General features: G+C 50.4%; 2 protein-coding genes across 2 annotated transcripts; one reads left to right on the top strand and one right to left on the bottom strand.

Moving 5' to 3' along the window:
- Nucleotides 1-240: 240 nt before the first annotated feature.
- Nucleotides 241-4022, bottom strand: WNT10B (wingless-type MMTV integration site family, member 10B). Its single transcript, XM_006902479.1, has 4 exons — nucleotides 3912-4022; nucleotides 3547-3809; nucleotides 1544-1917; nucleotides 241-1024 (listed from the first exon to the last, which is right to left on the bottom strand). Exons 1-4 carry the CDS (start codon nucleotides 3983-3985, stop codon nucleotides 566-568), a joined length of 1170 nt encoding a protein of 389 aa, XP_006902541.1. The 5' UTR covers nucleotides 3986-4022; the 3' UTR covers nucleotides 241-565.
- A 9469-nt stretch (nucleotides 4023-13491) lies between these two features.
- On the top strand, nucleotides 13492-16532 carry WNT1 (wingless-type MMTV integration site family, member 1). The gene is made up of 4 exons (XM_006902478.1): nucleotides 13492-13625; nucleotides 14452-14705; nucleotides 15281-15546; nucleotides 16022-16532. Exons 1-4 carry the CDS (start codon nucleotides 13522-13524, stop codon nucleotides 16508-16510), a joined length of 1113 nt encoding a protein of 370 aa, XP_006902540.1. The 5' UTR covers nucleotides 13492-13521; the 3' UTR covers nucleotides 16511-16532.
- The last annotated feature ends 10304 nt before the right edge of the window (nucleotides 16533-26836 follow it).

Genomic DNA, 26836 nt, shown 5'->3' with positions numbered 1-26836 from the left:
TTGAATGGAGACAGCTTCACTAAGTTCTGGACTGACAACTCTCTGAGGACTCCAAAAGAGCACTTCTTAGCATTCTGTCTGTCCCTCTACCAACAAAAACCTGTACTGCTGTCTCCTGTGACCCCACAAGAGGGGGCCAAGGCTGCAGTAGAGGGAACTGCAAGTAGGAGTAGTTGATCTCTTTCTGAATACAAATCTTAGGGCATCACACAATGTCTGAGATTATTCCTCCAAGAAGAAGAGTAATTAAATTACAGGTACTCCCCAGTCAAAAGGAATATGAACCAGGGTTAAAGGGGTCCTGGAGTTTGGAGGCAGTACAGTGCATTTACTCTTAGTCCGTTCAGGTATTTAAGAGCATAAGAGAAGTGACAGCTTCCAGGTCCTCCAGCTATGGGAGAGAAGCCTGCACATCACAGACTCTGCCTGGCCCTCACCATCCCCAAAACTATCTTCGGGGAGATACCAAGGCCAAGATTGACCCTGTACAGAAATCAGAGCAAAAGGCTGAGATGGTGTCCCTTCCACACACTTCCTGTTTCCAGTTCAATGGGGAAACAGATCCTCACTTGCACACATTGACCCACTCTGTGACCTTGCACTCATCACACAGCACATAACAACACCAGTGGAAACGGCAGTGGCAACGTTCAACTCGTGTCTGTCTCAGCACATTGTGCCCACGGCCACAGCACAGGCTGCCACAGCCATCCAGTAGGCGGCTGGTCTTGTTGCAGGCCCGGCCTCGTGTGCCTGGGGAGCCTACTGTGGGGTCTCGTTCACAGAAGTCTGGAGACTTTTCAAAGTAGACTAGCTCTCCTGAAAGACGACGAGGACGCAGTCTGGGTTGGAAGGCTCCTGAGTTGCGGTTATGGGTGTCGATGAAAATGGCCCGACCTAGCCGCTCCCTCAGCGCTGCCCCCACTGCCCGGAACTCTGGGGCAGCCCTCCAGCAGGTCTTAAACTGGCAGCTGCCTGAAGTGCCATGGCACTTGCATTTCCGCTTCAGATTTTCAGTTACCACCTAGAGCAGCAGAGGGGCAGAGGTAGATGGGAGGGCAGCACATGGAAAGAGCACAGAGGAAAACAAATGGAGATAAACATAACCATAAAGAGCACTTAGAGGCTAGCTAATAGCCCAGCTCCTTATTTTATGCTGGGAAAACGAAAGCAAGGCCAGTGTGACCTGCTCATCTTCAGTCACTAGGGGTAGCCCTCAATCCCTGTCATCCTGACTCTCACTGCCAGGCAGGTGGTGGCTGCACATGAGGTACATTTGCTAGGACTCAAACCTGGGCCTCCTGTATGGAAAATGAGCATCCTACCGCTGAACCACCACTGCTCCCTTCTTACTTGCTAGCTCAGTCTTAGAGATATTTTAAGGTAGCTGTCATTAGGCTCTTGTACAGATACAAAACTGAGGTTAAGTGACCTGCTTGAGGCCACTCAGCTGGTGAGTGGCATCACCCTCCACACCTCACCTTACTACTCTGCTGAGCCTCTCAAACTCTAGCAAGGCCTCAAAAGATAGGGATACACATACCTGGCGTCCCACTCTGTTGTTGTGGATCTGCATTCGTGCCTGGATGTCCCGAGGGGCTTCCCTGGAATCCAGGAAATCCCTAGAGAATTTCTCTCCAAAGTCCATGTCATGGTTACAGCCACCCCATTCCCAAGTATCTTGGGGGCCAGGGCTGGAGCCTGAGCCAGGTCCAGGGTTAGGCAGAGAGTGAGGGAAGCTCTTGCCTCGGGACAATGCTTGCAGCTGCAGTAGTTTGGCCCTCAGCCGATCCTGTTCACCACTGCCCTTCCAGCCGCAGCCGCAGCTCACCAGCTTGCCCAGGCTGCAGGCTGTGGCTACGGCATGCATGACACCTGCAGCCAGCATGGAGAAAGAAAAAGCACTCTCACGGAAACCTGGAGAGAAGGGTGTAACGGCAGATGTAAGATTGACAGGCAATTGGGAAGGACGGGAAAATAAACAATTTACCAGCTGAGTAGTTTGGGAGAAATCAGAAAGGGAAGGGTGCAAAGTGTAGAGCATTAGTTTCCTTGTTTATAAAGGAAAAGGATGGATCAAGATGACCTCTGAGGCTCATTCTACTAGTCTTCTGATTTTCAGATATGAATGCAAGAACGACCCAGAGGGATAACCCCTAGGTCAAGAGAGAACTAAGGAGGACTTCCTGAATTCTGTACCCCAAAATGAGAAAATTTCCAACCCTGCAGGGAACTTGGGTGCTGTTAGAGCCTTTGGGACTCTTATTTGGCTTCCAGATCATTTTAATCAAACTTTTAACCTGACCTACCTTAGCAACCCTAATAGCACCGGAGCTGCCCTTCCCAGGTTCTACTTCTACATTTGTCCTTCAAGACTGCCCTTTATGTTTATCCTAACCTACTATTACCCTATAAACACTGGGAGGAGGTAGAGATGGGGGTGATTTTCCCCCTGAGATCCTCTTAAAAATTTGGCTTTTTTGTCATGAATTGGGGGTCAAAGAAGCTCAAGATGACAAGACTTTCCCAGACTTACATAAACTGGCCCTGAATTGGGAAGCCAAACCCTTCCTAACCCATCAGGAGAAAGACTGTGGACAAAGAGAGGGTCTCTCATTTCCTTTAAGGCACAAAATCTCTGAAGCCCTGGGAAGATTTGAGATAGCACCTCCTTAGGGCCCAGGCCTCTCCCACCCCAGGATGCAGGGCTCCTGGCCCAGCCTCCATATCCCCCCAACCCCAACCCTCCAGGGGTGAAGCTGTTTGCACACGTCTTGGGAATTCCCCTGCAGATGGCAGCTGCCTATTAACCCCATAGTCCCCAAAGCAATGCCCCCACCCCTGTGCAAACCTGGAGCCCCATGGATCTTTACATCTTCAAGAAGTAAGCTCTGGCAGGACCTGAGGAGAGACAGCATGCCTCCCAGACCAGGCCAGCAGTGACCTGTTCTCTCGCCCCTCCAACTGCTTTTCACCTGCTCAGGTGAGCATCACCTGGGGCCTCCACAGTACTGAGGAGGGGGCTGCTCCCTGGCTTCAAAGCCATCAGGGTCTTTGTTCCCAGCTTCTGGCTCTTGGGAACCCCAGCAATTAGGGGAGCAAGTTTAACTCTTAAACAGCTGGGGGCGTCTCCCCACCTCCGCTGAGGCTCTGGGGACACCAGCCTGGGCTTGTCTCCAAGAGAGGCAAGGGGGGGAACAGAAGAAGGAATGGGGGGGCGTTTGAAGCTTCCAGGGCTGGGGGCATCTCTTACACGCAGGTGCAACCCAGGTCGAGCTAGGTGGAGGTAGAAAGGAGAGTGGGCCCTGGGGTAGGAGAGCTAGACCCAGCTGCCTTGCCAACAGCGCACAGGTGGAAGTCAGGAGCTCCGGGGCCCAGACGGGTGGCCAGACCCGGCTCCGCGCGGCTCTGGGGGGGGGGGGGAATTCCCAGGAGAGGCCCTCCAAGAGGCACGAACCGGTCCCTTCCCGCCTCCGCCCGCCTCTGCCTGCCCCTCGCCCCAGCCCCAGCAATGGCACAGACCCGCCCAGGCCTAGGCCCTCTCACCGCGCTTGAGGATGGCGCTGTGGTGCGGCAGGCGACCGCCGCCCTCGAGAGCCGAACAGTTCCAGCGCTGGTCGCGCAGCTGGTGCTGACACTCGTGGACAGCGATGTGCAGCCCCTGCAGCGCAGACGCCGTCACGTCGGGGCTGCGCAGGCACAGGCCCAGCTGTCTCTTGCTCAAGCCCGACAGCGTCAAGCACACGGTGTTGGCCGTCAGTGGTGGCTCCCCAGGCAGCTTCAGGCCCAGAATCTCATTGCTGAGGGCCCTGGGGACAAAGAACGGCTTGGAGTCTGTGCCCGCTCCGACACTCCCTCACCCAGGGCCCCCGGTTTCTCCAATGGGCTGGGAGACAGGGGTTACTGCTCACCGACTGCACAGTGCAAGGAACAGGAGGCCCACGAAGCCCGAGGGCGGAGGCCGCGGCCGGGGCTCCTCCAGCATGTCGAAGCCCGGCCCGGAGGCCTCGGTGAGCCAATCGGTCGGGCCTGCGGGACAGGACGCCTTGAGGTGGCTTCAGATCCGGGTGGCCCTCCAGGACAGTCGAAAGATGCCCTATTTCAGGTCTCTAACCCACCACATTGATTCTTCTCACCCTTCCCCAAACCTAAGGAACCACAGCAAGAATCACCTTCGACGTTCAGAATCCGTGGCTTGTAGAGACTGAAAAGAGAGTAACGGCCTCACAGCTCCGAACTCGCTCACGCGAGCGCCCCTGGCACCGGTCAGGGGCAAACACAATGCGGGGCGCACAGACACACGCACACTAGACACAGGCGCTCAACACCGCGCAGTCACCTCTCTCACAACTCCCTTCCCGAGGGCCCCACGATCGCTTCCCCCGCCCAAGCCAGTTTCACGCCCCCACAGTGCTGGGGGCGGGGTCACAGGGGGTTCCCCACCACCTACCTAACTCAGGGGGAGGGGTGTCGCTTCCAGGTGCCGTCGAGGGCGGGTGGGCTCTCAAAGCTGGGCGTGGGAATTATCTCCCCAACCCACTCTCCAATCTCCTCCCAGACAGAAGGGAGGAGAGATGAGGCAAAGGGGGGGACCGGGACACAGTTCTCGCCTCAAATAGACCGTGGTGCACACTAAGTCCACTTCCAGGCCGCCCCTCCCGCTTCCTAACTGCATCCTCCCCTTCTCTGCACGCCGCCCGTCTAGTCCCCAAGGGTTCCAGCCTCTGTCCCCACCCTTTACTTTTGCGTTCATTGCCCTTCCAAATCTGGGGCTACTCCTTCATTCGCTCTGCGTCCCTGCGCCCCTGTGGATGGATGCCTGTTTGCCCGCGTGCCTGTCTCGTCCCGAGTGCACGGCCCTGCCCTCCCTGCTTTCCTGGTTCCACAGTACCTCCAGCGGTTGCGGTGTGGGATCCACGTCCGGCGCAGTTGGGTCGGCTCGGGCTGCTCAAAGCGTGGCGAGGCTGCGTCGGGTTCTGCCCCCTCGGCAGAGCCGCATTCTTCCCGGGCAGGGCCACTCCTCTTCGCCGCTTCCCAAGCGCTCAGGCGGCAGCAGCGAGGAAGGGAGGGAGGATAGGAGGGAGCGATCGAGACTGCTAGCGAAGGGACGAGCAAAGAACTGGGGGCTCTGGCTCCGATCGCACGGAGTTCACCCGTGGCTCCGCCGGGACTGACGAGCTGCGGTCCCTCCCCAAGCCCAGGGCATCCCCACTCCACCCCCTGCACCCCCGCCCTGACCGGCGAACGCAACCGCTCCCCTCCTCCCAGCGCGCGCGCGCGCACACACACACACACACACACACACACACACACACACACCCTCTCCCCTGACGCCCTGCTTGGGCTCGGCCCTTTTGAAAGGAGAGGTGACTGGAACGTTCCTCACCTGCTCTGGGGTCGCCAAGGCAGCAGGGAGCTTGCAGCTACCCGGGCTAGCGAGCGGGGATACCTAGCCCATGAAGCCAAATCTTCCATCATGTCTCTTTGCCTCGGTTTCACCACCAAGAAAAGACAGCTGGAGGGCGCCTTCGGCAAGATGAGGACTGAGCTGAGAACCAACTTCAGGCTGTAGGCAGTTCCCAGTGAAGTCCACAGCCTGAGTGCACCCGGGGCACTCGGAGCCCGCAAGGAGAGGCGCGTCCGGACTGTTGGGCTCCCGCCCACCTCTGAGCCTGCGCCTGCCCCTTGGGAGGGGTCAACCTTGACCTGAGTTTGGCCTTCGCAGAGGCTCCAGTTGCCCCAAAGGTCTTACAGCTTCCCTCAGCTTGCAAGCATTCTTACCCTCTGAAGTCACAGGGTCTCCCCGCTTCAGGTGGCCTGGCTTCCTGCTCTAGACATAAAGACTTGCTTCGCAGGAGCAAAGGAGGCTTTGGAATTCCAAATTGTGTCCAGCGAGGACAGCCGGGAAAGAGCCTGCTTTCAGGCGCACAGATGGAAGCGAACGGCAGCGAAGGGGTTATGCACCACCGCGCTACGGCCTGACTCACGCTAGTAGCTCTAACCACTTCGGGCTATTTTTGCCAGAGAGGGGCCTCAGGCTTCTCAGCCGCCCCCCACCCCCTCGACGCCCTTACCAGACCGCAGCCCACGGCATGGCTGGCCCCGCGCACCAGAGACTGGCGCGTTGACTCAGAGACCAGCGCCTGGGCAAGCAGAGCCACGCGGCTGGTACACCCACAGCCAGTCAGCCCTTCCTCGGCGGTGGCCTGGCAACTCTGCTGGGTAGCCTGCATCAGCCTCTAGCGTGTGCTGCTCCACATCCTCCCACACGCTGCCCGCTGAGCGGCAGTCCAGGGGCCAAAACAGTCCTCCAAGGACAGTTCCTGCGCTGGACTCCGAGCGGACTGGGGAAGGGAAAGTCCTGTAATCTCTGACCTTGGACTGCAGGGACCACAGGTGGTGGTGTGGTGGGAGGAGCTTGCTTTTCTCTGCTTCCCCACCTTCAGGAACCCTAGAACTCTTGCCCTGCCTCCCCTTTTAGGGGCCAAACCCTGTGTGACTTGTGACGCCATCAGAGTCTGTAAGCCCATCTAGGTAGCTTTCATCCTTATACCTAGAACCGGTGACCCACTCACCGCCCCCGGCCCCCCCCCCATGACTTTGTTCTCATCCTTCCTGCACTTCAGCCTGAAATTCCACTCAGTCTGGGGTGGAAATAAGAATGGGGTTTCCTAGGTCCCCTGTCTCCATGGGAACTTTGTGGACATTGGTCTTTCTCCATGTGTCTCTGAGTGTCACTCAGGTGTCATATTGCTTTTTGCCTTCTGATTCTACCTTTGTCAGGCTGCTGTAGAGAGAGTGGGGGCGACTAGAAGAGCCTGGGGTCAGAACTATGTGTCAACTTCTCTGTGATTCCTGGGCTTTCCAAGTGGGCTGGTTCCAAATCCAAGACCTCATGTTCCTGTTCCCTCTTTCCACTGGATCCCAACTCTGGTATAGACAGGCAGACTGGGTGGCCTGAACTAGCCCACAGTGCCCTCAGCTCGACTGACCAGCTGGCCTGAGTGCTGACCCACAGGCGGCTGGAGGGCGGTGGGGCAGGCGGGGCCTGGAGAGGGCTTGAGTGCACACCCATTGCCTAATACCCCAAGCACGCAGCCAGCTCCAGGAAAGGGGAGGGACGGGAACCAGGGAGACCTTGGGGCTCTGATATGAGGAGCAAAGTGGGGGGCTATCATGAATGAGGAGAGGGAGCCAGAATGAGAAAGTTCCTTTTTCATTCCAAGAGAGCCAAAGGCTGCTCTTTCCATCATGGGGATGGATGGTGTATGACAACAATCTGAGAAGAATATTGGGGCCCTGGAGGGCGGGGGTCAAACATAAGAGGGGCCCTGGAGATTGGGATATCGAGCAACTGAGGCGGTGGCTAAAGCCAGACACAGGCTCGGGAACCTCCTCTCACTCCTCCCCCTGTGTTTGCCTTGGCCCGGGGTCTCGGGTGACTCATCTACTGCTGAGCCGCTGATAGGGGTGGCCAGACCCAGGGAACCCAAATTATAGGCCCCGGAGGAATGGATGCGCCCACAGTGGTGAGCTCAGCTTTGCTGCCCACCCTCTGCATCTCACGCCTTCTGTTGCAACGCTGGAGGCCACCACCCAGCGGCACTAGAGTCCAAAGCTCAATTGCACTGGACTCTAAGGATGTCCCCCATTTTCAGCAATGACCCCAACAAATCGGTGGAATTACCCAGGACGGAATTTTGCTCGCTTCTCCACCATAGGCAGATGGGCCTGCTGTAGTAGGCGATGCCGCCTGCTGGTGTTTCAAGGGAAGACAGGCTACAATATCCTGTGCTTCCTATTCTTCAGGGCAAACCCGCCAGCCCTTTCACAGCTCTCTCCCATCCCCATTTCAGAAGGAGTGTTTGTTACTGATGTTCTCCTTCAAGTCTTTGATGTTATCAAGGTAAAAAGTGATAAAGATAAAAATAAATCGAGAATAGGGATCTGGTTGTTGTTAGATGTCTTCGAGTAGAGTATGACTCATAGCAACCCAATAAACAACCAATCTGAACATTTTCCTATCCCATACCATCCTCCCAGTCTCTGACATACTCAAGCTTATTGCTGCAGCCACCATGTCAATCTAGCTGGTTGAGGGTAGGATTCTATTTTATATAAGGGGGAAGTAGAAGAAAGTAATGGAGCAAATGCATGAAGATATCTGGGGAAGAACATCTCAGGAGACAAGGAAGTAGATGTAAAAATGCTCAGACAGCAACATATTTCTCTTTCTTTCTTGTGTTTAAGAAACTAGCAAGGGCACAAGTGTGACTGGGGAAAAGAGGTAAGCAATTAAGTTGGAAAGAGAGAAGTTGGGTCTGATCATAAGGGGCTTTGTAGGCCATGACAAAGAATTTTACTTTTGTTTTGAGTGAGATGGACATCCATCAAAGAGGTCTAAGCAAAGGAATGATATTATCTGACTTTTGTTTTAAAAAGACTGACTTTGGCTTCAGAGTAAATAGACAAATGTAGGAACAAGGAGAGCTATAAGGAGACTGTTGTGATTGAGGCAAGAAAACCAGAGCTGTGAGTGGTGAGAATATATGAATACCCTGCTTATATTTTGAAGATAGAGAGAGCATTTGCTGAGAGATTGGATTTGGAGAGTAACACATAATGAATGTAGGGAGATTTAAAAATTTTTGTTCTGAGGACATAAAAAAGATGGAATTGTATTTTACTGAGATGTAGTGACTACAGAAAGATGGAGAAATGATAGAAACTCTACCTACTGAATCTTACTTGGATCCACAATCAATATCATTGGTATTATTGGTACTAGCAGTCAGGCGATCAGGAGATGCATTGCACTGGAAAAGTCTGCACTCTGAGACCTCTCCAAATTATTGAGGAGCAATGATGTCAGTTTGAGGACTAATGTGTGCCTGATTCAGATCATGATCTTTTCAATCAGTTGCTATGCATCTGAGAACTGATAAACAAAGAAGTATGATAGAAGAATTGATGTGCCTTTGAGCTGTGGTGTTGGGAAAAAGTACACAAATTGCCAAAAGAATAAACAGATATGTCTTGGACAAGGTGCAGCCATTTTTGTCTACCTAGAGGCAAAGATGATAAAGCTTCGTCTTATATATGTTGGGCGTAATACTAGGAGAGGCTATTCCTTGGAGACAGACATCATGCTTAGAAAGGTAGAGGGTTTGAGAAAGAGAAGAAGACCCTCAGCCAGGTGGCTTGACACAGTGACTTTAGCAATGGGCCCAACTACATCAGAAATTGTGAGGATGGCACAAGATAGGATAGTTTGGATTTGTTGTTCATAGGGTCATTATAGGTCATACTTGACTCAATGGAACCTAACAACAACAATAACAACAGTGACTACAGAAGGAGTATGTTACAGGGAAGAGTCAAAAGTTCCTTTTTAAGGGGAGCTCTGGTGGCCTAGTGGCAAGAAGCTGTACTGCAATCCCAAAGGTATATGCTTTGAATCCACCAGATGCTCTGCCGGAGAAGGAGTGACAATTTCCTCCTGTACCAGTCAGATCTGATTTGACGGTACATGCACAAAAAATAATAAAATAAATTTTTTTAAAAAAAGAAAAAGTTCCTTTTTAAACATGCCAATTTTGAGATGGTTATCAAGTGTTAGATATGCACATACAGAGTTCAGGTTTGGAGATATAAATTACTGAAGGAGTGTGGAGACAGGGATTTCTAGAGTGAACCTGAGTGTCCCCCAGTGTTTACAAATTGGAGCTACAAGTAGGAGGAACCAGACAAGAAGGCTGAAGAGTTGAGCAGCCAGTGAGCAGGAACAGGATTTCAAAAAGCAAGTGAGAATGAGATGTATTTCAAGATGTTCAATTGTGTCTGTTGTTCAGAAAAGTTTATTAGGATAAGAATAGAGAATTGACTGTTGGCCCAGGTGGGTGACATGAGGTCATGGGTGATATTAATGAAGTATAGTGGATTTAAAGGCCTGATTTAGGCAGAAAGCACCTAATCTGATGCTATTAGTTAAAGCAACGAAGTTTACAACAAAGTAGGATAGGGGAATGGGACAATCTTGAATGACAATATGCAGGATCAAACAGAAGTTTGAGATGAGAAACATTTCCGTATGTTTGTATACTGGTGGGTTTGATCCAGTTGAGAGGTGAAGCAGGAAAGAAAGAGGTCAGCTGATAGCCTTGATTTGATCCAAACACAAATTTGGATCAGATCATACTACTGCCCAGCTCTTCCTCCTTCCCCCACTAAACCTGGTGGGTAGGACAATAAAGCAAAGAATATTGGCTCCTTTTTCTAGTTCTGTTTGTCTCCCGTGGTCATAGACAGGGGTTTCAGGTCAAAAGATTTAATCCAGACCCAGTGGGAGGAACCCCTAACCAATACCAGGCCTTCCATGGTACGTAATCTATTAACTTGATCATCTCTATTGGATGTTCTCTTCAGAGACTGCTGGTTTTGGGACCTGTGGAGGATGCTGGGTCAATACACCTTGACCTTCAGAAATGAATCCTTGTACAGGTGAGCTGGATGAAGAACCTGAGAAAGACATTTTCCTTAAACACAATAAAAACAACAGCAACATACAGCAGGCTTCATTTGGGTTAATAATTATGTCTTTTAAAAGCCAGGTGTCATGGAAGTCTCATTAAACTTATCAAGCATTTCACTCCTTAGAGTAATATTCCAGATGTAGTAGGGAAGCCTGTTCTTTTTGAACCTTGAAACTCATTCCATAGGGTTAGGTCAGAGTTAAAAAAAAAAACCAAAAACAAACAAACAAAAAAACCAACCACAAAACAATGGTGATGAAAGAAAAAAAATTAATAGAGTGAGGAAGACCCCTAAAGATAGTTTTAATCTGTCTGTTGATTTTGGGATGACTCATCTTGTTATTGCTGCATCTTATACAGCTGGAAAGATGGAACAAACACAGAATTTGAGTCTAGCTGCCCTAGACAATTGTCTAATCTATATTCTTTCCTTATAAGAACGGAGAGAGGAGAAATATTTCTGAGAACCCAGTTTTGTGACAGTAGAGTATGATAGCCCAGGCTGGTGGTGCCCCCTATGTTCCAGTTATGGAACAGCAGGCACTTTACTAGAAGGACAGGCGACTTAAAACTGAGTTGGGAGGGAAAACACCGCAAAAAAAACTGAGTTGAAGTACCTTGAGAAGGGAGAGAAAAAAATGTATAATGAGTGAGACAGTGCAAACACTGTAGGTATCCTAGTGCGGTGAGAATGAAGAGAGTCAGAATGGTGGAGAAAAGATGGACACTCAGTAACGGAGAAAAAGCCAAAGTGGCAGAAACATGGAGGAAAAGAGCCCTCTTCTGGTTTCAGTTCGGTTCAGGGCCTGTCTTTCAGGCCCTCCCAACAAACAGTGATATCTACCCCACCACCTTTCTTTTCTGAGTCTAGTTCTACTCAGGCCATGTTGTTGTTGTTGTTAAGTGCTGTCGAGTCATAGATGATTCATAGCGACCCTATGAACAAAAGATCTGAACGCTTGTATAACTTTCTGTGCTTCTCCAAATTTATAGGGTTTCCAGAGGCAAGTTATTTTGGAAGTGGATGTCACTCCTGCTTCCAAGCTTTTTTTAATTGGGGAGCTCCACCAAACACTGTCCACCATAGGTAACCATTATCTCGTTTGACACATCGGTGTCACAGTGTTCAGCATCACAACAACCATGAGTTACCTCTGTACAGCAAATGGACTCAGGCCAAAGTCTTTGCAATTACTTGCTATGCAGCAGAAAGCTGGACAATGACTAGGGATGATAGAAGGAGAATTGATGCCATTGACCTGTGGTGCTGCAGTAGAGTGTTGAATATACCATGGACTGCTAGGAAAACAAACAGCTTCATCCTGGAGGGGGTGAGACCAGGCTGCTCCTTGGAGGCAAGGATTCTGAAGCTTCCTCTGACATACTTTGGACATGTTGCAAGGAGGGACCAGTCCTTGGGGAGGGATATCATGCTTGGGAGGGTGGAGGGACAGTGCAGGAGAGGAAGACCCTCGATGGGATGGACAGACTCAGTGACTGGGGTACAGGTGTGTCAGAGACAATAAGATTTGCACAGGGTAGAGCAGGGTTTGGGGATGTTGTGAATAGGATTGCTGTGAGTCGCAGGTAATTCCATGACACATTACAAGTTCTATTCAGCCACTGTAGGTCTTGATCCCCTTGTTATAACATTAGCTGCAAACTAAGCCTACTCTCCAGTCACATGCACAGGTTGACACACACTAGTGGGTGACACATCATAGGATGATGAAAGGTACACAAGGTAAAATAGTGACATGTACATGCATAATCTCCCCAAGCACACACTCATCCATCCACCCACCTCCACACACAAACAGCTCTGCAGCCTGCAGTCAGCCTCTCCTGCTTCCAGTCACCACCTTCCTTCCGGACACACAGGGGCTAAACTGTCCCCAGTAGGGCTGTGAGGAGGTGATAGGATGATTCCTTCTGGTCTGAGCTAAATATAAAGATGCTTTATAAAGAGTTCCCAACATCTCTCCTCAATATGGAGTTTCTGCATAGAGTGGATGCATAAGAGCACACACCCTCAGAACACAGTCATGCATTTACATTTATATTGTTATGTTGCACGCACTCGAGCGTGCGCACACACACACACACAGAACCACTTGTACTCTTTCCCACCCACGTGCACAAACTGCCGCTGTCTCGCTGCCTCGGGTTTCTTTCCACCGTCTCAGGCTCAGTTTGGTCAACTCACCCCTAACCCATTCCGGGGATTTCCCTGACCACAGCCCCACCCCATCCCACTCCCAGTCTCCCCCTTTTCCTTCCCAGTCCAGCCGTCGGGGCTCCTGGGCGGGGAGGCATCTCCCCAGAGTTGCTGCCCAAAACCGCACCTTCCTTCCGCCACTCAGGATAAGGGAGAGAAGGGACGCCGCTGGCTGGCCCCAGGGTGACGTCGAGGGGACAGCCCTACCACCAAATACGGGGAGCCTGGCCTGGCGGGCTCTCTCCGCAGCACATTCCCGCCGCGCCCCCTGGCGGACAATGGTCCCCGACGGACTCCGGACGCGAGGTGAAGTGAGGCAGGCGCGCGTGGGAGGGCGTCCCAAGGGGAGGGGTCGACAGCCTGTGCAGGCCCGGAGGCCCCGGCCACCAGGCAGGGGGCGGGGGTGAGCCCCGACGGCCAGCCGGCCAGCTCTTGGCTCAGACAGGTGGGAGCCACGGCCCTGCTCGCCGCTGCCCATTGTCTGCGCCCCTGACCGGTGCGTCCTGGTGCCACAGCGCGGCCCAGCGGGGCAGCCTCCTCCCGACGCTGCAGCCAGCGCCGCAACTATAAGAGGCGGTGCCGCCCGCCGTGGCTGCCTCAGCCCACCAGCCAGGACCGCAAGCCATGCTGTCCGCCGTCCGCCCCCGAGGCTGGTAGAGCCAGACTGCGAACTCTCGCCACTGCCGCCACCGCCGCGTCCCGAGCCACCGTCGCGGGCAGCAGTCAAAGCCGCCGCAACTGCAGCACAGAGCGGGCAAGGCCAGGCAGGCCATGGGGCGCTGGGCGCTACTGCCCAGCTGGGTTTCTGCTACGCTGCTGCTGGCTCTGGCCGCTCTGCCCGCAGCCCTGGCCGCCAACAGCAGTGGTCGATGGTGGTAAGTGAGCTGGCGCGGGGCCGCCACAGGTCCTGGGGCGCAGAGCCAGGAAGCAGGCTCTATCCAGCTCCCAAGCTCTAGGATCCATTCGCAGACAGGCTCCCTCCAGCGCTCAGACTTCTCTCCTTGACACCGAGAGTGTCCCCGAGCTGCCCCAGAGGCTTTAGTCCTGCCGAAGGTGGGGGCGAATGTTCCACCCGCGGTGGCCCGCTGTGGCCATGGTACCTTGGGCAGGGCGCCCATTCCCGGGTAGGGTAGGGTAGCTCATTCTGCTCTTACCCCAACTCCAGCCTTATGGTGGCAGCCATTCCACGAATTTCCCTGCCCAGGAAGCCAGAGCTAGGCATGCCCACTTGAAGCAAGAAGAGAAGAGTGGGACTCGCGCAGAGCTATTGCTTTGGGTGGGAGAGGAGGAATTCAGGACAGGACTTCTGCACCTAGGCTGCCCAGAAGCAGGCTCACAGAGCCAAGGTGGACATCTAGTCTTTGGACTCCCTACCTTCCACCTTCCAGTCCCACAGATACAGGGTACCAAGCAGATCTGGTACTGGGGCACGAAAAGTCCATATCTCATAAAGTTGCCATGGAGTAGAAGCGCATTCCTGGCAACCCATGTAAATCAGAAGGTGTGTGGGATTTTAAAAGCCCATATCCTTAGCTCTTCCAAACTAATGAGCCCAGGAGCGCGGAGTAATTACCTTATTTCTCATCTCCCACCGCTTTCTCTCTGCGCAAAGAGCCCCAGGAAGATATGGTGGGCACAGACTTTTTGTTTAGGGCGCAAGTCCCCCTCCTGATCTTGCGCTCCTATCCTCTGTTCCATCAGGGGCATCGTGAACGTGGCTTCCTCCACGAACCTGCTGACCGATTCCAAGAGTTTGCAGCTGGTGCTGGAGCCCAGCCTGCAGCTGTTGAGCCGCAAACAGCGGAGGCTGATCCGCCAGAACCCGGGGATCCTGCACAGCGTGAGCGGGGGGCTGCAGAGTGCCGTGCGCGAATGCAAGTGGCAGTTCCGGAACCGCCGCTGGAACTGTCCCACGGCTCCGGGGCCCCACCTCTTCGGCAAGATTGTCAACCGAGGTGGGTGCCCAGGAAGGCGATGCTTCCGGAACCAAGGGAAACGCGGGGTCACCCCCAGGGCATAGGTGGGCGAGTGCAGGGAAGATGTCCCCAGCGCCTGCAGGGTCACACAATCAACACGCTGAAAGTCTCTTGCCCAGTGCCAGCTCCAGGCCAGGTTCTCTCGCTTTCGGCACTGCCCCAGAGAAAGGAGGCTCCTTGTTCTGGACGCCTCTCTCTTCCAGCCTCCTTGGAAGGCGCTTGGGAAGCTGCTCTTTCAAGCTGTGTCTGCCTCCAGCCCAGAGACCAGATGGGCCAAACTCTGGGCTGCCGAAGGTTTTTTTACTTTGCTCCCTAGGGTTGCTCCACTCCAGATCTGGAGCCAAAATGAGCACTGGACCCAGTAAGGCGTGCTTATGAGCGTGGACGCGGACGCGCACGCACATTTGTGTTCTCTCTATAGGACATAGAGACTAGTTTCCCGATCCCGACTGCCACGAGTTTTCAGGGCTCAAAAGCAAATCGGACACGGGGTCCCCAAGCCCTCCGCTGAGGGTGCCGGTCCCCTCGCTGATCTCCTCTCCCTTCCCCCACAGGGTGCCGGGAAACAGCGTTCATTTTCGCTATCACCTCAGCCGGGGTCACGCATTCAGTGGCGCGCTCCTGCTCCGAGGGCTCCATCGAGTCCTGCACATGCGACTATCGGAGGCGCGGTCCTGGGGGCCCAGATTGGCATTGGGGGGGATGCAGCGACAACATTGACTTCGGCCGCCTCTTTGGTAGAGAGTTTGTGGACTCTGGGGAGAAAGGACGGGACCTGCGCTTCCTCATGAACCTTCACAACAATGAGGCCGGCCGAACGGTGAGCTCTCAAGCAGCAGAGGGAATCTTGGGGTTCCTGCGCAGCGGTTAACCCCGGGCTAAAAGTCGGTGAAAAGACAGAGGGCTAGGACCCGAAAAGGTGTCCTGAGGGAGAGTGTGGCTGGAAGCTTGGAAGGCAACCACGGGATGGAAGAGGCAGTGATTGAGAGCAGAGGAATATCTGGGCTGAGGGCAGGTAAATCAGGAAAGGTTAAAAGTCATAGACCTCTAGAACGTGTGGCTGCAGTCCTAAAGTAAAGATTCCCAAACTAAGGCTGAGAGACACAGGCTGATTCTCTGGAGTAGCGATGGGCATGATCCCCAAATCTCTGCAGAACAGTGCGCTTCCCATCGCCCTGGAGGTTAGGCCTAGACGGTGGCTGAGGTCCCGGCGGCGTCCAGGAGGGGGCGGCATCTGGGGTGGCATCATTGGTCCCGACAGGGCTGGAGACAACCTCTCTTCCCGCTCTCCTCAGACCGTGTTCTCTGAGATGCGCCAGGAGTGCAAGTGCCACGGGATGTCCGGCTCGTGCACTGTGCGCACGTGCTGGATGCGCCTACCCACGCTGCGCGCCGTGGGCGACGTGCTGCGCGACCGCTTCGATGGCGCCTCGCGCGTCCTCTACGGCAACCGCGGCAATAACCGTGCCTCGAGGGCGGAGCTGCTGCGCCTCGAGCCAGAGGACCCCGCGCACAAGCCGCCCTCCCCTCACGACCTCGTCTACTTTGAGAAATCACCCAACTTCTGCACGTACAGCGGACGCCTGGGCACAGCGGGCACGGCGGGACGCGCCTGCAACAGCTCGTCGCCCGCGCTGGACGGCTGTGAGCTGCTCTGCTGTGGCCGGGGTCACCGCACGCGCACGCAGCGCGTCACGGAGCGCTGCAACTGCACCTTCCACTGGTGCTGCCACGTCAGCTGCCGCAACTGTACGCACACGCGCGTCCTTCACGAGTGTCTCTGAGGTGCAGCGCGGACTCGCCCCCCAAGAGAGTGCTCCTCTAGCCTGCCTTCCCCCCGACACACACCCGAAACACACTTGCTGGCATCTTTTATGCGTGCATCGTGTCTCTTTGGCCATATTCCCCTCAGTGCAAATATATCCCCGCTCTTCCACCTCCTCCTATCTAGGAATTCTTCAAACCACTTGCAAGGGGCAGCACGAACTCTTATCCTCCAGAGAAAGACCTGCTCGACCTACCTCCCTCCCTCTCAGCGGGAGACCCTTTGTTGCACTGCCCCCCTGCTTGGCTAGGAGGTGAAATAGTGATTCATTCCCTCCCCCAGCTAGGATCAACTCCTGCCGGTGTTGCTCCACTTCCTCCACCGCATCAGCAACCTCTCGAAGTGTCTCTCCCTTCCTTTAATCTTCCTTTCTTTTGAGCTCCTACATGACCCCTCTCATTTTCCTGCCTAGGGTGCAGACCCTAAATACACACCTGGGCCTCAGGGCCTTTCTCCTCCCCACCTACAGGTGAGGCGGAGGGCTTTGGGAAGGTCCCAGGGTGAAAGGACAGCTGTGATGATGTGGAAAATGAGGTTGAGGGACCAAGCAGAAATTGCCCCTGACCCTCCCTGCCTCAGAAATGGAGCCATTGAACAGCTGTGAGCTATGCCTCCCTCAGCCACCTCCTACCCCTTCCTGACCTGCCTCTTCATCAGCGTGTAAATAATTTGCACTGAAACGTGGATACAAAGCCACTAGTTTGGTTGCTGTAAATAAAACTATTTATTGTGCTGGCTTCCAGCCTGGTTCACAGAGACCACTCCCATCCCAATCCCTCTCCATTTTTGTCCTCCATTTACCCCCTAACCTTTTCTGTTCTCCTCTTTTTTACTCATCTCTCAATGCCTTTGCCTACCGGAATCAGTAGCTATCCACTGTAGCTATTAGTGGCCTTCCACCCCCACCAATGTAGCATTTTCCTCTGCAGAATAAAAACTCTATTTTTATCAATGATTTAGTGGCATTTCCTCGAATCCAGAACATACCATTGTTTGTGGTACCCTTTTCCCTCTCCCAGTCTTCGGGTGTTTACTTCTCAAACAAATGGGAAGTGACAACTAGAGGACTGGTTTTTGCGTCCCAAAAGAGAATCCTGAGAAATTCTGACCTTTGGTTGACCCTAATGAGACTACCGAGGATCCAGATCTCCTGAGAGAAGAGCCTGGTCGGAGGCTAAAACACACTGAATAATTCTTTCTATTCTAAAACAATTGGCTAAGTGTGATATTGACCAAGTGAAGTGCTTAACTGTCTCAATTTCTTCCCTTGAACTGAGGCTGCCTTTGCTACCTGAAAGAGCTATTGTGAAGACAACTATAGTTAAGCATTAGCTAACTTCTTTCTTTGTGGAATAGAAAAAGCTGTGACCACATTCTAAACAGTGGAAGGAGGAACCCATGCAGAAAGGTGCTGCTGCGCCAGGGCAGACTGCCCAATAAGCAGGGTAAGCATAGGTTAATTTACTAATCTGCAGTGAGCAATTCTTGCGTTTACTGGGTACTCCATTGCTGTCAGGGATTGTAAATTGGAGAAAAGGGCTTTGATTCTATAGGAAGGTGCTATGAGTTGGGAGAGACAGACGGCAGCCATATACAGAAGCAAAATCTTTGATGTGATATTGTTCATTACAGATTACCCAGTAAGCACAAGTAAACCTATGCTTCTCTTGTTTACTGGGGAGTCTGACACAGCTGCTACCTATGTTGAGCAGATTGGTCTCTGAAGCCTTTCTGTGCCAGCTGTAGTCAGTGCATCAGGTAGTAGAAAAGACATTCCTCTTCTATAGACAGGAAAACACATCCTCGAGATCCCAGACTCATGGGGATCCAGATAATATATGATAAGATCTAGCCCTGGACCTGAAAGCTTAGAAATGATAGGTTTTTGTTGTTGTTGTTGTTGTTATGTGCCGGTCGAGTCGCTTGCAACTCATAGTGACCCTATGTACAACAGCCCTAAACCCTGCTCTGTCCTATGCCGATCGCACTGTCTCCGACACATCCAGCCCGACTGCCCCAGTCACTGAATCAATCCACTTTAGAGGCTGTCTTCCCCTCCTGTACTGTCCCACCATCCTCCCAAGCATGATGTCCCTCTCCAAGGATGAGTCTCCTTGCAACATGTCCAAAGTATGTCAGAAGAAGCTTCAGAATTCTTGCCTCCAAGGCTTAACGCTCTCCTGGATGAACCTGTTCGTTTCCTTAGCAGTTCATGGTATATTCAATACTCTTCTCCAGCACCACAGCTCAAAGGCATCAATTCTCCTTCTGTCCTCCCTAGTCATTGTCCAGCTCTCTGATGCATAGCAAGTGATTGCAAAGACCAAGGCCTGAATCAGGCACACCCTAGTTTCCAGAGTGACACCATTGCCCTTCAGTACCCTGGATGATAGTAGGAAAGAGAAAAAGGGATAGGGCTTAGAATCCAAATATAGTCCAGGCTTAACCCAAGTGTGGTCTATAACCAATTAAGTTAGCCATTTCTATTAAGAGCATGAAAGAATTCTATTGCCAACAACTACGATACTTCTACGTACACATTCACTAGAGTTGGCTGCAGTCCACAATTCTAAGGCTAACTCTAGCCCTCTTTCTGTCCCTAAGTCTAACCTTAGCCTTAACCCTAACTTCAGGGAAACACTAACCTTTTCCCAAACTATATCTATTCCTAATCGTAACTGCTCCCTGGCCAAGGGAGGACCTCTAAGGGCAGGAGGAGCTGTAAAGCACCCCCCTACCACAGGAAATGACAGGATCCCAGCCAACTTGAGAATCTCTCCCTCTCCCCAGGACTCTTTCTCTGTTGTCTCTGCCTCCCACCTCTCCCTGGATATATGAACTCTGACCTCCATTGGCCTTTGGGACATGAGTGGGGGTAGGGGAGTGGAACCAAGAGTTGTTCAACTTTGCAACAAATCCATTTCCCTTTCCATCCACCAAGCTAGTACCAGTTCTGTGCTGAAAGACAGCCTAGTGAGAGGGTTAAAAGTGTTATTGAATCTAGGTAGAAAGAACCACCAGAAAGACCTTGAGTTTCCAGTAAAGAACACTCTGCAGAAAATGCTCAATGTACAATCCAAAGAACTATTAGCTCCCAGCCCCCAAAGCAAGAAATTAATGGGCTACCAGGGGCAGGAGATGGGGCTTGGGTCCCTATTGGACAATGCTCAGAGTTAGGGAGGAGCACCTTGCCTGATGGATTCGCCTGATCTCATCTAGCACCAAACTTTAAAGACAGGCTAGTGATGGGCATGGTTCAATGGTGATTAATTTTATAAAACATAGTGCATGGGGGGGGGAAACAAAACAAAACAAACCATAATGCATGGGATGGTTGTATGAAACATAATATGAATGAGGAGTGGTGTGAAACGTATATACGAACTTTGTAAGCAAACTAATATAAAATAAAACTTTAAAAAAAAAATTAAAGTATCAGTTTTGAGTCCTAGAGGTCAGAGGTCTCTGGGCTGAGCTGATAGAAGAAGAGCAAAGGAGAGGAAAGAATTGAGCCCTGTCTCTGACTAGGCTCTCAGCAATTCTCTGGCTTTCTCAGCTTCAATTGCTTTGTCGATTAAATAGAGATGGTTATCTCTGGCTATGGCTACTTAGTCTTACCCTTTAGGCAGATGTGGAAGTTGGGAGAAGACAATGTATGTGAAAGTTCAGGTCATTCGACCACTTCCTGACAGCACTTCTGTGTCTGGCACTCTGCCAAATGCTAGGGTTCCAGGGATGTACAAGCCATAGTGCCAGCTGGGAGGAGTTGGTAGTCTGGCCAAATAATCAAATTTGTCAACAGACATTATGAGTATAATGGGAGGAATTTGCTGAAAGCCTGTAAAGTGTAAAGCCAACTGCATGTGCATGAGGTTTAAGGACAGACTCCCACACTCATGTCTGCAGAATGGAGGCCCTTCCTTTTCTTTCAAGGGCTGGAATTTTGAAGGTAAAGAGGCTAGGGTAGGTCAAAAATGGTGCTAGGCCCTCAACAGGACTGCATTAGTAAAATGGGGGAAGTGAGAGGGCTGTTGTCATGTGCTTTCAAGTCGCTTGTGACCCATAGGCACCCTTTGTATAGCAGCTCTGAAACCTGCCCTGTCCTGAGTCAGTCTCACTAATTCTCTAATTCTGACACACCAACCTCATTGCCCCAGTTCCTGTATCAATGCATCTCATCCAGGTCTTCCTCTCCTGTGCTGTCCCTCTACCCTTCTGAACACAATGTCCTTCTCCAAGGACCGGCCTCTCCTGGCAAGATGCCTGAAGTATGTTAGATGGAGCTTCAAAGTCCTAGCCTCCAAGGAGAAACTTGGTTTCACCATCTCCAAGACAGACCTATTTGTTTTCTTGGTGGTCCATGGTACATTTAAAACTCTTGTCCAGCACCACAACTTGAAAGCATCAATTCTTCTTTTGTCATCCTTAGTCATTGTCCAGCTCTCTGATGCATAGCAAGTAATTGACAAGACCACGGCCTAGATTAGGCACACCTTAGTCTCTAGACTGATGACATTGCTTTTCAGCTCTCTGGAGCGGTCCCTGACAGCAGATTTTTCCCAGCACAATTCATCTTTTGATTTCCTGACTGCTGGAGAGGGCTGTAGGATCTGCAAAGTGCTACCTAAGAACCAGTTATTTTGTTATGACTGCCATGCCATTTTCCTATTGGCTGCTGTTATTAGGTGCCACTAAGTCAGCTCCAATTCATAGCATGTTGTTAGGAAGGGCTAGTCCTTGGAAAAGGACATCATACTTCGGAAGGGAGAAGATCAGAAAAGGAAGGGAAGACCCTCAGGGAGATGGATTGACACAGTGATGGCAGCAAAGGTCTCAAGTATGTCAGAGATGGTGAGGACGGCCCAGGATAGGACAGGGACCAGATCCGTTGTTCATAGGATCACTATGAGTCATAGTCGACTCGATGACACGTAGGAACAATGATGTACAACAGAACAAAACACTGCTAGATTATGAAGGTTTTGGGTTTGGCTTTGTTTTATATTTGAATAAGAGTTCACAAGTAACATTGATTTTTCCACACATTCATAGACATTTTATTTTATAACATTACTTACAATTGAGAAATATAATTAATTCATTGCAGTGTCTAATCATCCCTGAAAAGTGCTACTCAGGAACCAATCAGTTTCTTAAAATTACCTATGCTGTCCTCTAGAACACTGAAAAGCAATGATATCAGTCTGAAAACTAAGGTGTGCCTAATACAGGCCATGGTCTTCGCAATTACTTGTTAATGCTTCAGAGAGCTGGACAATGACTAAGGTGACCGAAAAAGAATTGATGCCTTCAAATTGTGGTGCTGGAGGAGTCTTAAACATACCCTTGGACTGCCAAGAAAACAAATACATCTGTCTTGGAGAGGGTGAAACCATGTTTTTCCTTAGAGGCTAGGATTTTGAAGCTTAGTCTGACATACTTTGAGCACATTGCCAGGAGAGATTGGTCCTTGGAGAAGGACATCACGCTTGGCAGCGTGGAGAGACAGGGCAGGAGAGGAAGACCCCAGATGAGATGGATTTATACAGTAACTGGCACAATGGAGGTTGGTGTACTGGAATTAGTGAGACTGGCTCAGGATTGGGAAGAGTTCAGAGCTGCTGTACGTAGAGTCGCTATGGGTCACAAGTGACTCGACAGCACATAATGACAACAAAATTATAAGTTGTATAATATTTGGTTGATTGGGTTTTTATTTAAGCCTCTTGTTTAGAGTCAACAAGACCTGGTCCAGGGCCTTTGTACTTAAAAGTAGGTTGGGTTTAAGGGCCTATGGCCCACAAGCCCAGTGTTACTGTATTTTGGAGGAACATTCTTCTAAATGGTATAGCAATGGTCTGTCAATTTGCTGTACTAAATGCAAAGGCATTTAACTGTGTGGATCATAACAAACTGACTGACTCAGAAGAATGGGAATCCTAGAACACTTGATTGTGCTAATGTGAAACCTATACTTGAACCAAAGGCAGTCGTCAGAACAGAGTAGGGAAACACTGCATGGGTCAAAATTGGGAAGGGTGTAGACAGGGATGTGTCCTATTTCCATACCTTTTCAAACGGTATGCAGAACAGATTATTCGGGAGGCTGGGCTCTATGAGGAGAAGTGTGGCGTTAGGATTGGTGGAAGATCTATCAACAATCTGCGTTATGCAGAAGACATTACCCTGCTTGCTGAAACTGAGGAGGACTTGAAGGGCTTGCTGCAGAAGGTCAAGTCCTACAGCCTTCAATATGGATTGAGGCTCAATATAAAGAAGACAAAGATTCTCACCACTGGACCAACTGGCAGCATCAAGATGGATGGTGAAGAGACTGAGACTGTTAACAACTTTAGTTGACTTGGCTCCACAGTCAACACTCTTGGCACCATCAGCCAGGAAAGTAAAAGATGTATTGTGATAAGGAAGTCTGCTGTTAGGGACCTCTCCAAAGTACTGAAGAGCAATGGTGTCACTCTGGAGACTAAGGTGCACCTGGTACAGGCCATGGTCTTTGCAATCACTTGTTATTCATCAGAGAGTTGGACGATGACCAGGGAGGATAGAAGGAGAATTGATGCCTTTGAGCTGTAGTGTTGGAGAAGAGTATTGAGTGTACCATGGACTGGTAAGAAAACAAACAGATTCATCCCTGAGAGGGTTAAACTGGGCTGCTCCTTGGAGGCAAGGATTCTGGGGCTTTGTCTGACATACTTTGTACATGTTGTAAGGAGGGACCAGTTCCTGGAGAGGGATGTCATGCTTGGGAGAGTGGAGGGACAGTGCAGGAGGGGAAGACCCTCTATGAGGTGGATTGATTCAGTGACTGGGGTAACCGGGATGGGTATGTTGGAGGCAGTGCAATTGGCACAGCATAGAGCAGGGTTTAGGGCGGTTGTACATACGGCCGCTATGAGTCGCAAGCGACTCGACGGCACATAACAACAACAACAAGGTAACCTGGGGTTGCTGTGATGTTGAACCCTGTACCACTGGTGTGTCAAATGCCATAATGGTTATCCATGGTGGACAGTGTTTGGTGGAGTTGCACGACTGAGACAGGCTTGGAAGCAGAAGTGGCATCCAATTCCTAAAAAACATACCTCTGGAAACTATGAACTTTGATAAACAACAATAGTTCTAGAACAGGGTTCAGGTCTTTTGTTCGTAGGATCTTTATAAGTTGTGCTCGACTCGACGGCAATCAACAGCAACAACATGCTATCCTCCTGTTGGCTGCTTTTGTTAGGCACCACTAAGTCAGCTCCAATTCATAGCATGTTGTTAGGAAGGGCTAGTCCTTGGAAAAAACCATTGTGTTTGGAAAGGCAGAAGATCAGCTAAGATATGCCTGATTCAGGTCTTCAGGGTAGCACATAACAACAATAACAATGATTCCTATAGGGAGCTCTGGTAGCCTGACAACACAAAGATACTCAGTTCTAATCCACCAGCTGCTCTGAGAAAGAAAGATGGGTAATCTCCTTCTGCGGGATTAACTGCCTCTGAAAACCTCCTAGAGGGTCAGCTATGGATCACTTCTGATTTGATGGTGTACAACACCAACAATCACCCTTGTAGAGAGTCTGGTGGCTTGCTGTTGTTTTTATGTGTCATTTGAGTTGCCTGCGACTCATAGCCACCCCCTGTACAACATTTCTGAACCTTGCCCTATCCTGAGTCAGCCTCAATGACTCCAGCACAACTAATCCCATTGCCTCCAGTTATCATGTCAATCCATCTCATCTGGGGTTTACCTATCCTTCCCTGGTCCCTCCACCTTTCCAAGAATTATGTTCTTCTCCAAGGACTGGTCCCTTCTGGGCATGAGCCCCAAGTATGTGAGATAAAGCTTCAAAATCCTTTCCTCCAAGGAGAAACTTGGTTTCACCCTCTCTAGGCCAAGACCTATTTGTTCTCCTGTCTGTCCATGGTATGTTCAAGACTCCTCTCAGCATCATAACTCAAAGACATTAGATGTTCTCTGTCATCCTTAGTCATTGTCCAGCTCTCTGATTCATAGCCTGGCTATGGCCTGCATGGCCTGGATTAAGCTCTCCTTAGTCTCTAGACTGACATCACTGCCCCTCAGTACTCTGGAGACTTCTCTAGAGCAATTCATCTTCTGGTTTCCTGACTCCTGGTGCCAGGAGTGTTGACTGTGGAGTTGAGGCCCGGTGGTGAAAATCTTGTCTTCGCAATGTTTAGCTTCAATCCATATTGAAGACTACGGTACTTGACCTTCTGCAGCAAGCATTTCAGGTTCTCCTCAGTTTCAGCAAGCAGTGTTTTGTTATTTGCATAGCACAGTTTGTTGACGAGTCTTCCTCCAATTCTGATGCCACACTCCTCCTCATAACATCCAGCCCCAAGGATGATCTGTTGTGCATATAGATTGAAAAGGTACGGAGACAGGACACATCCTTGACACACTCCTTTCTTAATTTTGAACTATGCATTGTTTCCTTGTTCTGTTCTGACGATTGCCTCCTGGTCCAAGTATAGGCTTTGCATAAGCACAATCAAGTGTTCTGAGATTCCCATTCTTCTCTAGGTCAGCCACAATTTGTTGTGATCTACACAGTCAAATGCCTTTGCACAGTCAGTGAAGCACAAATAGACATTCCCCTGATACTCTTTGCTTTCAGCCAAGATCCATCTGACACTGGTGATAACGTCTCTAGTATCACGGCCTCTTCTAAATCCAGTTTATATTTCTGGTAGTTCTCCGTCAATGTATTGTCCCAATAATTTTATTTTATTGAAATATGATTGGATTAATGATTGGAATGTGGGATGTGAGAAACATGAATGTAGGAAAATTGAACATTGTTAAGAAGGAAATGTTGTTAAGTGATGTCAAGTCACAGGCGACTCATAACGACCCTATGAAGGAGAGTCCTCAACGCTTGTGTGTCTCTCATCCTTTCTCCAAATTCATAGGGTTTCCAGAGGCAAGCTATTATGGAAGTGGTTGCCACTCCTCCTTCCAAGCTTGTTTTAATCGGGGAACTCCAGCCCACACTGTCCGCATTGGGTAACCAACCATTAATGCATTTGACACATCAGTGTCACAGTGTTCAACCTCACAGCAACCATAAGTTACCACTATGCAGCAACTTGTACACCAGGGCTATACGACCTAGAGGAATGTCTGAACCAAAATAATGAAAAGACAGGCCTGAGGGCCGCAGATTAAAAGTCATCACCTTTGGCTTAGTAGCATCGCTTTCTGTCCACTGGGCCAAGGGATCTCTCTCTGTCTTGATGTTATTGTCGAGTCGCAGCCGACTCATAGCGACCCTATGAAGGAGAGTCCTCAACGCTTGAAGAAAGAAATAGAAACACACAAATACTGATATCCTAGGTATTGGTGAAATGAGATGGACTGGCTTGGCACATTTTTAATCAGACAGTGAATGATCTACTATGCCAGAGATGAAAAGGTGAGGGGAAACAGGGTCACTCTCATAGTTAAAAAACCTAATTTCTAGATCCATCTTTAAATACAATGTTGTGAGTGACAGGATGACATTCATATGCATACAAGCAAGTCTAGTGAATAAAACTCTCTTTCAAATACGTGCATCAACAACCAGAGCCAAAGAGGAGAAAAATAGATTTCTACCAATTTTTGCAGTTAGAAATTGATCAAACATGCAATCAAGATGCATTAATAATAACAGTTGATTGAAATGTGAAAATTCAGAACAAAGAAAAACAATCAGTAGTGGGAAAACATGGATTTGGTGACAGAAATGAGGCTGGAGATAGAATGATAGAATCTGTACAATATATTCATTGCAAATACCTTTTATAAGAAACATAAATGCAGACTAAATTTGTGGCTGGTTGTTGTTGTTGTTGTCTTTAGTCAAGCACAACTCATAGCAACTCTATGAACAAAAGGCCTAAAGCTCCTCTACAACTATCGACATTTATCAAAGTTTATAGAGTTTCTAGAGGCATGTTGTTTAGGAAGTGGATGCCACTCTTGCTTCCAAATACTTGTTGCTGAGTGGTAAGGAATTTCCCTGTCAACCCAGAAGCATGCAGTTTGAATCACCAGCTGCTCTAAAAAAGAAAGATGGATAATCTCCTCCTGTGTGCCCTCAAGTCATCTGTGACTCATAGTAGTCCTATGTACAACAGCTCTGAGGCCTACCCTACCCTGCCTTGAGCCACTCTCTCTGACTCCAACACATCTCTCCCACCCCCACCCCCCACCCCCGATTGTCCTAGTTACTGTATCAATCCATCTCATCGGGGCCTTCCTGTCTCTCCA

This window comes from Elephantulus edwardii, unplaced genomic scaffold, assembly GCF_000299155.1.
Source record: "Elephantulus edwardii isolate Elephantulus edwardi_28Jun2011 unplaced genomic scaffold, EleEdw1.0 scaffold00418, whole genome shotgun sequence".
NCBI classification, from domain to species: Eukaryota; Metazoa; Chordata; class Mammalia; order Macroscelidea; family Macroscelididae; genus Elephantulus; species Elephantulus edwardii.
This window is presented reverse-complemented; position numbering and strand designations above follow the sequence as displayed.